This window comes from Miniopterus natalensis, chromosome 6, assembly GCF_054644295.1.
Source record: "Miniopterus natalensis isolate mMinNat1 chromosome 6, mMinNat1.hap1, whole genome shotgun sequence".
Taxonomy (NCBI): Eukaryota; Metazoa; Chordata; class Mammalia; order Chiroptera; family Miniopteridae; genus Miniopterus; species Miniopterus natalensis.
In genome coordinates, this window is record NC_142086.1 from 87,147,167 (window position 1) to 87,161,531 (window position 14,365).

The 14,365-nt window shown below is 50.2% G+C and overlaps 1 protein-coding gene across 1 annotated transcript in view; it reads left to right on the plus strand.

Annotated features, from left to right (window-relative positions):
* The window catches only part of PDE9A (phosphodiesterase 9A), a 69,630-nt gene that overhangs the window by 13,759 nt on the left and 41,506 nt on the right, over nucleotides 1-14,365 (plus strand). Inside the window, exons 2-4 of the mRNA XM_087817836.1 lie at nucleotides 5,839-5,909; nucleotides 7,206-7,283; nucleotides 9,239-9,282. Of these exons, the coding sequence (XP_087673962.1) occupies nucleotides 5,839-5,909; nucleotides 7,206-7,283; nucleotides 9,239-9,282 (193 nt within the window). The remainder of the gene's footprint in view (nucleotides 1-5,838; nucleotides 5,910-7,205; nucleotides 7,284-9,238; nucleotides 9,283-14,365) is intronic.

The window sequence follows — 14,365 nt, forward strand, 5'->3', positions numbered from 1 at the left end:
TTGGGGATAATTGTAGATTTGGGGATAATTGTAGATTTTGAGATAATTGTAGATTTACGTACACTTGTAAGAAAGACCATGGAGAGATCTGTGCACCTTCCCCCAGGTTCCCCCAGTGGTGACATCTTGCAGAGTTACAGTACAGTGTCCCCAGCAGGATACTGAGAGCAAGAGAGCCCCCAGATCACTCACGTTGCCCTGTGCACATGCTCATTTGAGCGAGTGTACTGAGTTCTGTAGTTTCATCCATGTGTAGGTTCTCGTATCTTCCACAGTCACAGTACAGCACAGTTCCATCCCTTTTATAACCAGAGCTGGCTCCTTCCCCACCCTCGTCACCCTCATCCCTAACCCCCGGCTGACACTACTCTGTTCTCCATTTCTATAATTTTGTCATTTCAGGAATGTCATATAAACGGAATCATACACTGTGTAACCTTTGGGGATTGGCTTCTGTTCACTCCGCTTAGATCCCCCGAGACCCGTGGTAGCTGGCGTGTGGATCAGCAGTTCACTCCCATTGCTGGGCAGTGTTGTGTGGGGTGCCCGGACCACAGTTTAACGTTCGCCCAGATTTTGGCGATCCGCCCCTTTATCATTATGGCCAATTTGATTAAATAATTCCATCTCTCGGAGGCCAGGGTGGCTACTTCTAGACGTCGGTATCCTGATTTGGGTTGGGTGGAGATTTCTGATGCCATTGTCATACTGATAATGAATCAACCTCATCATCAAGGTGTCCGAGTAAATAAAACTAGGACGAAGTGTGATGCTGAGATTTAAGGTGCTGGAGGGGGGCCAGGTCCACAGCCAGTGTGGAGAGACTGAGGAGGCGCCAGAAGGGAGCGTGGCTGGAAGAGGTGCCCGGTTCTGATTAATGGAGAAAGGAGGCTTAGAGCTCGGGCATGCTCCTCGGGAAGGCCACTTACGGGACAGGAAAAGTCCCTTTCTTCCCTCTCCTTCCCTGCTCCTGTTAGGACCCAGTATCACGGTGTCCCCAGGTCTCACCTCCAGCTGTAGCCATTTAAAATCGCTCGGAGGAGAGGCTGTGGAAGAATTACAAGGTGGAAAATTTTGCTCTAGAGCCGTCACTCCAACTTCAAAGGAGCACTGTGGAAATTGTTGCTAAGGCGATTGAGGCGAAAATTGCACAGTTGGTGTGCGCCCAACCAGCGAGACAATGAACGTAACCGCATGTCTGACAACAACCAACCCCAAAGTGTGACTTATGTGGCACAGTTTTCCATGTTTTTGAGAGGTAACACGGATGCTCTCTGTGGTTTTGAAAGGGAGCTAGCGCCACACCAGCATGGTGAGATGGTCTCCTTGGTGGAGAACTCGTCTCTGGCTCCGCAGAGAAGATCCCAGGGCCCCTGTTCCTCTGACCACCCCGTCCCTGTCCGGCCCCACACACTGCACTGCCCCCCTGTGATCATGGTGGTCTCTGTTCCCAGCCTGCAAAGCTCAGCCCAAACCTAAATTGCCGCACGGTTGTCCTATCTGCCCTGGGTTGGGAGCATTTCGTAACATAGCCCCACAAACATCCGTGTGAGAAACCCTCAATTTCTGGTGGTCATTGACTTCGTGCCAATCCAAACTGGAACCCGACAAGCAAGCCCAGCGAGAAACGTCCTCAGCAGCTGCCAGGAATTTCTATTCAAATAGAAACAGGAAACTAGCCTGGGGGTCTTCGCCCCCACCCCCCTGCATCCGGTGTGGAGCATATGGGAGCATATGCGAGCCTGGGGCTCAGGAGACGGGCTTGGCTTCTCCCCTGCGGTTCAGGTCCCTCTGCTCGCCTCCTGCCCTGGCAGCGCATTGCTCAGACGGAAGAGTGCCCTCAGCAGCCACGGCCAACAGCATCTGGACTAAATAGATGCTAAAATGACGAGGGTAAATGGGGCAGAGACAAGGACAAGTCATTTTTGTGTGTGGAGCGCAAATGAGAGGATGCCACACCCGTGCTTTCTCCCGCATTCCTGCCCCGCGGGCTGCGCCTCAGCCGGAGCCCCCCTGCGGCCTGCCCTCCCCCGGCAGCCAGGCTGGGACCACAGAGGCCCAGCTCTGGGCTGTGCACCCCCCACAGCTCCTTGGCCAAACACCCTAAAAAGGCAAAGCCAAGAAGAAAAAGGAGAGCAGATGATGGACATTCAGACCAGCTTTTCTTAAAAAGCTTTCTTTTAAAATGTTTTCAGGAGGGTGAATTCACACGTGAATTTAAGTCACGTATGTGAGGGAGCAGACATCCTTAAGTGCATGCTCCAAAAACCAGACCTGGTATCTGGCAACAGTGGAACACAGCACCTGCCCAGGTTCTGGGCACACGGACAAACACGGCCTCGTCTGGAAACGTGGCGTGGCAGCCATGGCCATCTGTGGTCAGTGCTGGGTGGGCGCGAAAGCAGGTGCTGGGCCTGCCACGTCCCGTGGGCCAGAATGCACAGACCAGGGCTGGGTGTGGAGTGAGGGAGGCCCCGGGGGTGGTGCACACCACCCCTCTCTCCCAGGTGCCAGGGCTGGAGCCTGAGCTTCACAAAACCTGCGCACGGCACAATCTGGGCAGCCTCCCGGCCTGGAATCTGCTGCTGAATGGAAGGACTGGTCACCAGAGGGATCTCGCTGCACTGGTCCCTTCAAAGTGGAAAATGGGTCCTTTCACATTCACGAAAACCACATGGCGAGACGGGCGAGGAGGTGACAGAAATGAGCCCTGGCTTCTCCCCACAGGCCAAAGGTGAGGAGCCCCAATGCCAGGCCCCTCTCAGTGGGGGAAGAACCTTCCGGAAAAGGCCTGGCACAGGCGGGGCTGCCCAGTCTGTGGGTGAACACTCATCGCCTCTGTTGGTCTTGCTGAAGCCTGGACCCCCCTCCCCGCCGCCCCCACGTCCCTGTGGGCGCCGCCTGTGTCCTAGTTCCTGGTCAGTGCTCGAATCATCAGACTCCTGTTTCCGCTCCAGAACCTTCCGCCGGCTCACTGGTCAGTCCGTGTCCTCTCCCTTCTCGACGCCCGTGCAAACCCTCACTGCTCAGCTCACGCAGCTGCACTTCCTGGTCAGAGTCCCCGCAGAGCCCCGCTCAACCCCGCACCTAACCTCACCTAACCTCGCACCGGGCAAATGGGATCACCTGGACCTGCCAGCAGGCTGGGGCCTCGTTGTCCCGCCTTCTTGCACCAAACAGCACGGCGTGAAACTGCAAAACGGGCACTGAAGGGACCCCTTCCGGCACCCCCTCTCGACGAGCCCGAGTGGGGTGTCTGGGGGGAGAAAGGGAAACACAGAAGCTCTGGTGCTTTATCAATAGCCGTGTCTCAGGAAGAGGCCTCTGGACTCAGAATCGAGAAGTCTCCCAAGCTATTAGAAATGGCCCTGTCCTGTGTCTTTAACCCAGAGGCCACCTGGATCCAGTCTGGCAGCCCTCTGGCCATCTGTGCCACAGTTACCAGTCCTGTTTTCCTAAGTGTATTGGTCGAGGCACTTTGGTACCAAGAAACAGAAGTGTTCTTATGCCAGTTCAAGAGGCCTGGGTTTGTGTAGGGGGTGGGACGGTCGATGGATGCGGGAAGGGGGCTCACCGAGAGCTGTTGCAAGGACACTGCGGTCCTGAGTCTCACTCCTAAGTCCCCAATGTAAAGACAGGCCTATAGGACATCTGTGAGAAAGGTGCCCACCCAGCCTACTGGGTGCAGTCCTGACCAGAGCACTGCCCCACCTATTGAGCTGTGCAACACAGATGGGCCAAGGCCCGTCCCAACCCTGGGCTGAGCCAGAAAGTCTGGCCAACCTGTGTGTGCTCCAGTGACACTCGCCTCTCTTCCTCGTATTGATTGGCTGTTGATCAGTCCCAACCAAGCAGACGACCATCCAGCTGTGAGTGTGCAGTTCAGGGCGGGGAGTGCCCAGGCCTCCGTTCCTGACTTTCCCGAGTCAAAGGCAGCTCCCTCCCCAGGAAACAGAGGAGCCGGGTTAGATGTTCTTTGCTCAAGCTCTGGAAATTCTGCAGATTGAATTGGGGTCCAAACAAAATGTGGCCAGATGTCATTCTGGATGCCCTTGGCACTTCAGAGACCCCTGAAGACTTGTGTCCAGAATCAGGGCATTGGAACCAGCAGTGACCATGAGATTCATGGGCACCTGAGATGGTGTGACATTGACTTTTGTGTTCAAGCAGCAGGTGTTCTGAGTGACTCCTTTCACATGTGTTCCCTCACGTGTTTCTCATCACGGCTCTGAAAGGCAGGCAGAGCTGATAGGCTCAAACCCATTTACAGAACAGCAAACTGAGGCTCCAAATGGTTAGGGTCTTGCCCATGGAGGCAGGGGTGAAAGAGAAGGCAATAGACAGAAGGAGTCTCTGTGGGGACAAGCACCACTCCTAGGTGGCTGATTTGAGTGTAGATGTCAAATAACACGCAAAGACCTGGCATTGTGGCTGTTGTGTTCAGGTGTGAGCACTGGACAGCGGTGGCCCGGGATGCAGCCCTGACTGCCACTCATTGGCTGGGCCTGTGGGAGCCTCCTGTGCCTCCGTGTGCCTCAGTTTCCTTGTGGAGATCCCGTAGCACGGGGCTCGGCCTGTGGTTCATGCCCAGTGTCAGTCATTCTGTGGTGCCGGTGGAGGCGGGAGGGTTGCCGCCTCTGAAGGTTCCTCTGACATTCACAGGCCCCGCTGACTGCGAGGGAAGATCAATATGCAGGGATGAGAGGCCTCTGCCTTCTCACTCATTTCTCTGGTCTTGTTTTAATATCACGGGCTGCCAATCAAACCACACAAAAGAGTTTGAGGTGACCTGCCGAGCCCACTCATGAACTCCAGCCCTGATTTGCCTCAAGTTGGACAGTGGTACAAAATCTTTATTTTTCCGTGAATCTTACTGCCTCCACATCTCATTTTCAAATTTCACTTTACCAACAACCCCCTACCCCACTTTTTTGTTGGTGCTGTGCATCGAAGATTTTTACCTAACGCTTAGAGAGGGGACTGGTGAGATGGGGGAAATATCTGCTCGTTGTATTTATTTCCAGTAGAGGAAGGTGCAGACTGACCAGCTGGACGATGACGCCCTGGGCACTGAGACATCGCCCGGGTCAGGCTGCTTCTCTCCCCAGCCCCGGCTCCTGCTGGTTAGCAAACGGCCCGGGTCGGGGAAGCGCTGAAGGGAAACGTTTGTTGTGATGAAAATAGCGCTTCCGCGTGGACTGTCCCGGGCGCTGTCCAGCCTTGGAGAACGTTGCCTTCAGTGTACCCCAAGTCCCCAGGGAGGGACTCGGGACCCCTTGGGCAAAAGATGCTGATGCCAACGCCTTCTCCCCTGGCAGGGTGGGCGGGCGCCCCGACGCTGTGTTCCGGGGCTGTGGCTCACGTCGCGTCCCTTCTCACTGTGACTTCCTCTGATTACTCACGCGGCCTCAGCCCCTGCAATCCTGAAAGGCAATTTTTTTAACCTAAAGACTTTTAAAAAGAATTTTTGACATAACGGCCCTCATGAGGTCATTGGGGACCCCCTGCGACGAGACAGGATGAAGACAAGGCTGTCTTCCATGAGTCAGACACCGCGATAATGGGATGTGGCAACATGTCACCTGCTGGGGCGTTTACGTGGGCAGAAGCTTTGTTTCCTAACTCCTTTCAGTGGCAGTGGAATGAAGTTTGTCACAACCTCTCTAAATGCACTAAATGACATGTATTATGTGTAACATTCCAGTGCCCAAGGTTACTTTCTTTTTAAAATAACCCTGCGGGTTGGGGCCGGAGAGGAAGCTCAAGGACTCTGAAATCGGCAGGGAGACGGGTCACCTGGCTCCTGCCGCTCCTCACGCCCGTTGCTCTGTCTTCCAGGTGGTCTTCAGCAAGTACTGCAACTCCAGCGACATCATGGACCTCTTCTGCATCGCCACCGGCCTGCCTCGGTGAGTGGCCCGGCCTGGACCTGCCTGAGGGTGCCTCTGCCTCCCTGTCTTTTCAGTTCACCTGGATGGGAAGGCACCAGGGAGGGTGGGTCCAAGGAGGAGGGATGAGAGGAGCAGAAGGGCCAGTAGGCCCCCCCCCTTGCTGCAGAAGCTCTTTCAAGTCAGTGAATGAAGCCCTGGAGGTTTCGGCCCTGGAGGTTTCAACCCGCTGGCGCCCACAGGCTCCCCGGTGTCTGCACAGAGAAAACCATTGGGCGGAATTAGGCAGAAAGTACCATCAAGAGTTTTTCTTTCATTTATTTTTCATTCATTTGCTTTTGGAGAAAGGATGAAAGAGGGTGGCTGTGTTGCCATGGTCCCCCCATCTCCAAATGGTCCAGCAGGTAGGTGCCTTTTCTATCTCAGGCGGGTCATCACAGATCAATATTTGGGGAAAGACTGACTTCAGAAATGAATTGAAAAGACCAGTTATCCACCTTATAGAATCATCAGAATTCCATAAAAATTACTTTCCCAAATCAGCAGTTTATTAGATCAAGTGGATTTTCTACCATAGCGTTTCGATTATAGAGTGATCAGGAGTAGCTCTGGCATGACCGTGGCCCTTAAGCCAGAATCCGGGTCAGGGAAGGTGAGCGAGAAGGACCCTGGGAATCATTCACAGGCCGGTGGGACAGGGATTCTGGAGTTGAGATTACAGCAAAGGGCAGGCAGTTTGTAGCAGCAAAAAAGCCCACAGAGGGGGGCATCTTTTGTTAAGTAAGCGTTGTGCTAAGAAATATATGCATATTATTCCTTAGAACAACCCTGAGATTTGAGTGTCACCCCCATTGCGCAGATTTTAAAAACACACCACTGAAGATGAGACGGTTCACATAGTGTGGTCCAGGCAGCACCGCTCACGGGAGGGCCCCCGGGATGAGAGGTTGGAGGAAGACTCAGTTTATCCACATCAGCTGTTTAGGTGGCCCCCCAAAGGAATGAGGCGGAAAGGCATACACCAGCCGACACTCTTTATTTCCATTCATCTCAGTGTTATTTAATCTCCCAGCTCCATCAATCACTCTCTCTCTAATTCCCATTTAAATTACTTGAAAGTCCACCAAGCACTCAGGATTACTCGCCCCTCCACTTCCCTTACACGTGGAGCGCCCGGTAGGAGGGACGGCCCTTCGGCCTGGACGGCCAGGCCCCGGTCCTCGTGCTCTCGTGTTTCCCGGCTCCACTCTCACGCGAGGCCCAGTGCGCCCAGTGAGACCGTCACGGGTGAAGGCTCTGACTTGGCATGTCTTCCAGGAACACGACCATCTCTCTGCTGACCACAGACGATGCCATGGTCTCCATCGACCCCACCATGCCCGCAAATTCCGAACGGTAAGCTGGCGGCTTCGTCCCATCCTGTTCCCGCAGTGTCTCTGACTCTTCTCCACACCCACGTGAGGATCTCTGCGGCTGTTGCCCTAATTTACTGCTGTAGAAATCTGAATTTAAACCGAAGATGGGAGGGCGGGGTGGGAGGGACCATGAAGGAAGCTTCACTCGCTATTTCCTGACCGAGATGGTTACAATTATATACCTGCCAGGAGCCTTCCCGGGGCTCCGCACCCAGTTCTCAGCAAGAGCCCTGTGAGCACGCACTGCTGTTGTCACCATTTCACAGATGGGGAAACTGAGGCACGGGGGCTGAGTGACAAGTAGTGGAGCCAGGACCCTGTGTTAACTGCCACCCCCGTCCACCTCAGGAAGGGGAGCAGGACATCCCCTGACCAGAGCCCCTGGGGGACAGTTGGCATCTTCCTACTGGAATGAATCCTGGTATTGATGAAGTCCTTTCCCCAGGGCTCCTCACTGCACCGGGGGGCGGGGGGGGGGCAGAGGAAAGGGGGGGGAGAGGGGATCAGCAGTGAACACTCGGTAAAGCCTAGCTGTGTGTGGCCAGAGGAAGGAAGTACAAGGACTGTGAGCTGGGCCTCTCCAGACCTGATCGCCCAGCAGCCTGCAAGTCCCCGGGAGTCCCTACTTCATCCTAGCGACTGGGCGAGGCAACTTAAACTGCATTCTCTGTGGGGAACAGAAGTGCGATTGGGTGTGAGGTGCCCCTCGGGCCCCCAGTATGCGTTTCCTGGTCCTCATTGAACCCCCCTCCAAGGGACATGTGTTAATCCAGTCATCGGGGTGTCCCATCAGCTGAGCCACACCAGCTGTTCCGAGCCTGCAGGAAAGAGCCTGCCCCAGGCAGGCCCTCGCGTACCCAGCGACTGGAGGGCTCTCAGCTGCCTAATGACAGCTGGGAAATATTGGGGCTCCCCACAATAGGTGCTCTGGGACCTCCTCTGCAGGTTCACTGCACCCCAGGTATGTGCAGCCTGAGAGCCCAGGGACTCTTCCTCCTGCCCCCAGAAGCCGGCCTGCCAGCCATTCATACAAGGCTGGGTGCAGGATCCCCCAGCCCCAGGCAAGGGCACAGTCCTCCTGAGGACAGCCAAGGCTTCAGTGCACGGAGCAGGTCAAACAACAAACCCTGGGGCCGGTACAAAGTCCATGGGGACCGTGGCTGGCACTGGGTGCCTCACCCAGGCCTCCCCCTCCTGCTGTGCCCATCAGTCTCCCTGAATTTCACCCACCAGGAGCTTCCACCCCCGATTACGGGCTTCGGGCTCCCCGGAAGGAACAGTGCTAATTGGCTCCCTAAAGACTCCAACGAAATTCTTGTAAATCTCCCCACAAGCTCGGGCCTAACCAGAGCTCGCTTCAGAGGGAAGGTGGACAGGTGACCTGTCATCCTGACTTGTCCACAGACAAGAATGATCTCGTCACTCAAACCAGTGCCTTGTCAGCATAAGCTGGGATCTGAGCGAAACCACGTTTTCCCTGAATTCACTTGAGACAGTTTGTCTGCAGTTAGTCTATTCAGACTTCCCCTGTACCGTGGTCTGGCCATGTCTGGAGACACTATGGCTCTCACAGGCGGGGGCAGGGGTCTGCTGGCGTCCAGTGGGCAGAGGGCAGGGTCCCCCACGCACAGGACCGCTCCACCACAGACATGTACCCACCCCAGTGTCAGTGGTTAGAGAGTGAGAGACCCTGGTTCATGAGGTCGCTGCCCCTTCCTCTTTACAGAGCTGTTGGTTGTCCCCTCAAAGGTCACCAGCCCCTGCCCAGCAGGTGGTCAGCGTCACGGGGGCTCAGGGGTTATTGCAGCCAAAGGAACTAATTTAAAAAAAAACAACTAATCCAGTGAATTCTAATTCGGCCGAGCGCTTCCCGCTGGGGCCAGATGGCCGCGGCGTCTTTGACCGTCTCACGGTGACCTGTCTTCTCTCTTGCAGCACTCCCTACAAAGTGAGGCCTGTGGCCATCAAGCAGCTCTCTGGTAAGGCCCTGCTATCGTTTTAAAAATTAAAAGAAACAGAAGAAAGCTCCCGGCTACCCGTGTGATGAATGCGTGTTAGTTACGCACTAGCATCTAAAGCCCGGTGCTATCCCAGGATCTGAAGCCATACGCGGCTGCAGACAGCCTGATACTCTCCCGGCCTGCTCCTCAGGGACCCCGCCCTCTCCCCAAGGACTTAGCAGACACTGGCCGACAGGCCCCTCTTGTCCCCCTGAGGTCAGTGCCTGTCCCACCCATTTAGACCGTGAGCCACAAGGGTGGGCCATCTGCAGCCCGCAGCCCTCAGGATGTCTCAGCCAGTGGAGCTGTTTTGTTAAAATCCCATTTCCTCTTGGACCTTTTATCACCCTTCCTTATGTATGCCTTATGCATAATAAAATGTTCCTATTGGAGAGTATATTTTGATGACCTTTGGAAAATTTATACGCCCCGGTGACTGCCACCAAAACAAAGACACAGAACATTTACACCACCCGAAAAAGGTCTCTGGTGCCCCCTCTCGTTAACCCCTCCCTCTGCTCCTGGTTTCTGTCAGCAACAGACCTGCTTTCTGACACTGTCGCTGAGATTTGTCTTCTCAAAAGTATCAGATAAAACGAATGCCACGCTGTCTTGATAACTGCAGATTTATACTAAGTCTCTTCTTTTTCAAAAACGTTTTGCTTATTCCGGGGTTCCGTTTATATTCAAATAAAATTTTAGAATCAGTCATTCAGTTGCTACCAAAAAAAGTCTACCGGGATCTCGATGGAAATTGTATTAAATATATAGAACAATTACTGTCTTCATGTCCAGTCTTCTGATTCATGCATACGGTATTGGGTTATAGTTGTCAGGGTGAAGTTCTTAAATATATGTTGATAAATTTATTACTAAGTATTTCATATTTTTAATGCTATTGTCAATAGGTTTTTTTACATTTTTAACTTCTAATAGTTTTTAGTTTACAGAACTATAATTGGAATTGTATATTGAACTAGCTAAACTATCACTTATTAGGTCCAAAGCCTTTTTGTAGATTTTCTATGATTTCCTACACCTGCATATAGAGAATGCTTCTTGCTTTTAAACCTGGATGCCTTTTATTTCTTTTTCTTGCCTTATTGTACTAGCTAGGATATCTAGTGCCATCGAAGACGGGGAGGTGTGAGAGTGGAGATTCTTGCTCTGTTCTCAATCATAGAGGGAATGTGTGGAGTCTGTCACCATCAATTATGGCGTTAGCTGTAATTTTCTTCAGGGGTCCTTTACTAGGTTGAGAGGTGTTTGTTTTTTCTTTCTATTCCTGATTTGTTGAGAGTTTTCGTTATAAATTGGTGTTGAATTCTGTCAAGTGCTTTTTCAGCCTGTATTGGGAGGATCATGTTCTTTTCCCTCCATCCTGTTAGTAATGAATTTTACTGATTTATTCTAAATCGTTAAACTAATCTTGCATTCCTAGTACAAACTCCCCTTGGCCATGGTACATTTTCTTTCTGTTCTGGATCCAATTTGCAAATATTTTGCAAAGTTTATAAGGGATATTGGTCCATAGTTTTCTGTTTTTATAGTATGTTCATCTGGCCTCATAAAATGAGTCGGGAAGCGTTCCGGGGCCTCTGCATGTGTTTTCCGGGAGAGTTTGTATAGAGTTGGCCTTATTTCTAGTGGATAGAATACCCAGTGAATCCCTCTGTGCTTGGAGTTTCTTTGTGGGAAGGTTTTAAATTATGAGCTCAATTTCTTTAATAGATAAGCATATTCAGGTTTTGTTCTTATTTGGGGATTCATTTTAAGAGGTTGTGTCTATTTCACCTGAGAATTTATTGGCATGATGTAGTTTGAAATATGTCCTTGTGACCCTCTTTATGTCCATGGGATTACAGTGAAGTCCTCGCTTCCAAGATCCTCATAACTCACGTCTTCTCCCTTTTGGAGTTAAGAGGTCTAACCAGAGACCTATACATTTTACCAATTCCTGTTTTGAAAGAGCCAGCTTTGGTTTCATTGGTTTTCTCTACTTGTCTCCTGTTTCATTGGTTTCTCCTCTTTTGCGCCAGGTCCAGTTTTCTCTTTTTTTCCTACCTGATAAAGGTGGAAGCTTAGATCATTGATTTTAGATCTTTCTCTTTATAATAATTTAAAACTAGAGATTTCCCTCTACACGTATTTGAGCTATATCTCATAAATTTGGGTGTATTGTGTTTTCAACTTTATTCAGCTCAAAATATTTTCTAATCTACCTGGTGGTTCCTTCTCCACTCCATTTGTTATTTAGAAGTATATTGTGTAATATTCAAATATTTGGGTATTTTCCAATTATCTTTCTGTTGCTGATTTCTATTCATTCTGTTGTGATCAAAAGTAAACCTATAACTTCAGTCTTTTTTTAATTTATTGAGATACATGGTGTATCTTGGTAACTGTTCCAGGCACTCTTGGAAAGAATGTGTATTCTGCTGTTATTGGAAGGAATCTTCTAGAAATATCAATTAGGTCAAGCTTCCTATATCTTTACTATTTTTTGTCTACTTGTTCTGCCGATTACTGAAATATGAGATCGAAATATCCACTATATTGGGGATGCGCTTATTTCTTTTCTCAGTTCTCTCAGTTTGGGCTTCATGCATTTTCTTTTCTTTTTTAAATTTATTGATTTCAGAGAGAGGAAGGGAGAGGGAGAGAGAGAGAGAGAAACATCAGTGATGAAAGTCGTCATTGACCAGCTGCCTCCTGCACGCCCCCCACTGGGGATCGAGCCCGCAACCCGGGCATGTGCCCTGACCGGGCATCGAACCGCCATCTCCTGGATCCTAGGTCAACGCTCAGCCGCTGAGCCACGCCCGGCCGGGCTCGCTTCATGCATTTTCAATTTCTGTTATTGGGTACGTAATTATTTAGGATTGTTGTGTCTTCTTGATGGATCTACCCCTTTATCTTTACAAAATGTGCCCTTTTCCCTTGGTACTATTCCTTGTTTTAAAGTCTTCTTTATCTCATATTAACGTAGCCGCTCCAGCTTGCTCATGCATAGTGCTCAAATGTTATAACCCTTTCCATCTTTTTACTTTTAGTATATCTGTGTCTTTATACTTGAAGTGGATTTCTTACAGGCAGCTTTTATCAATTCTGGCGGTTTCTGTTTTTAAGTGGAGTTTTTAAACCATTTACACTAAATGTAATTATAGACATGGTTGGGTTTAAATCTACGACCTTGCTGCCCATATTCTACCTGTCTCATTCATTCTTTTTTGATGTTTTTCTCTTTCTTAGATCTTTTGGATAATGAACTTTATTTATTTATTTATTTATTTATTTATTTATTTTTGGTTTTTTAGATTTTTTTTTTTTATCTTTATTGTTGAAAGTATTACAGATGTCCCATTTTTTCCCCCCAGTTGACCCCCTCCACCTCTTTCTCTCCCCCTCCCCAGGCCTTCACCCCGTTATGGACTGTGTCCATGGGATATGCATATATGCATAGAACTTCTTTGGTTATCTCTTCCCACCCTCCACCCCCCTTCCCTCTTTCCTCTGAAATATGATCGTCTGTTGCCTGCGTCAATGTCTCTAGATCTATTTAGTTCATCAGGTTCTTTTGTTCATTAGCTTCTTCTTAAAGAAGACCCTTCAACTTTTCCTGTAGTGCTGGTCTGGTGGTGATGAACTCCTTTAGCTTTTTCTTATCTGTGAAGCTCTTTATCTCACCTTCGATTCTAAATGATAGCTTTGCTGGGTAGAGCAATCTTGATTGTAGTTCCATGTTTTTCATCACTTTGAATATTTCTTGCCACTCCCTTCTGGCCTGCAAGGTTTCTGTTGAGAAATCAGCTGACAGTCATATGAGTGCTTCCTTGTAGGTAACTAATTGCTTTTCTCTTGCTGCTTTTAAGACTCTCTCTTTGTCTTTGACCTTTGGCATTTTAATGATGATGTGTCTTGCTGTGGGCCTCTTTGGGTTCCTCTTATTTGGGACCCTCTGTGCTTCCTGGACTTGTAAGTCTATTTCTTTCGCCAGGTAGGGGAAGTTTTCTGTAATTATTTTTTCAAATAGGTTTTCAGTTTCTTGCTCTCTTTCTTCTGGCATCCCAATAATATGAATGTTGGGCCTCTTGAAGTTGTCCCAGAGGCTCCTTGTACTATCTTCATATTCTGGATTCTTTTTTTTTTTTTTTGCTCTTCTGGTTGGGTGTTTTTTGTTTCCTCATGTTCCAAATTGATGATTTGATTCTCAGTGTCCTCTACTCTACTGTTGATTCCCTGTAAATTATTCTTCATTTCAGTTTGTGTAGCCTTCATTTCAAATTGGTCCTTTATTATGTCATCAATTTTCTCAGTTATTTTCATAAAACTCTTACTCATATGGTTGAGCATCCTCATAAACAAAATTCTGAACTCTGTATCTGTGAGCTTTCTTGGATCTATTTCATTTAGTTCCTCTTCTAGAGATTTCTTCTGTTTTTTTCCTTTGTGACATGTTTCTTTGCCTCCACATTTTGGATGCTTCCAGGTGTTTGTTTCTAAGTATTAGGTAGAGCTCTTATGTCTTCTGGAATTGGTAGAGTGGCTGTGTGTAGTAGGTGTCCTGTAGGGTTCAGTGGCTCAGCCTCCCCAGTCCCCTGAGCTGGGCCTTCTAGGTGCTCCCCTGTGTGGGCTGTGTGCACTGTCCTGTTGTAGTTGAGCCTTGGTTGCTGTTGGTGTCACTGGGAGGAATTGACCCCCAGGCCAATCGGCTGTGAGGACCAGCTGCAACTACAGCCAGAGAGCTGCTGTGCTGGAGACACCCCTATGGAGCAGGATTTACTTCAGTGGAGCTTTGGTTCACCAAGTGCACCCCTTGAGTGTCACTCGTGGATGTGGTAGGGTTGTAATCCAGTGTGGTCGAGTCTGACCACCAGGTGCACTGTCTCTGGGGCCTCCCTGGAAGTGTAAAGTCAGCCTGTGCCAGTGCCTTGCCCAGGGCCCCCCAGCATGAGCTACACAGCAAACCGTAGTTGGCTGCTCCTTGTGCTGGGCTTGGAGGTGCCCAGGAGAGGCCCAGCTATGAGCCAATGCAGCTGCCGCTAGTGCCAGGCCTGGGGCC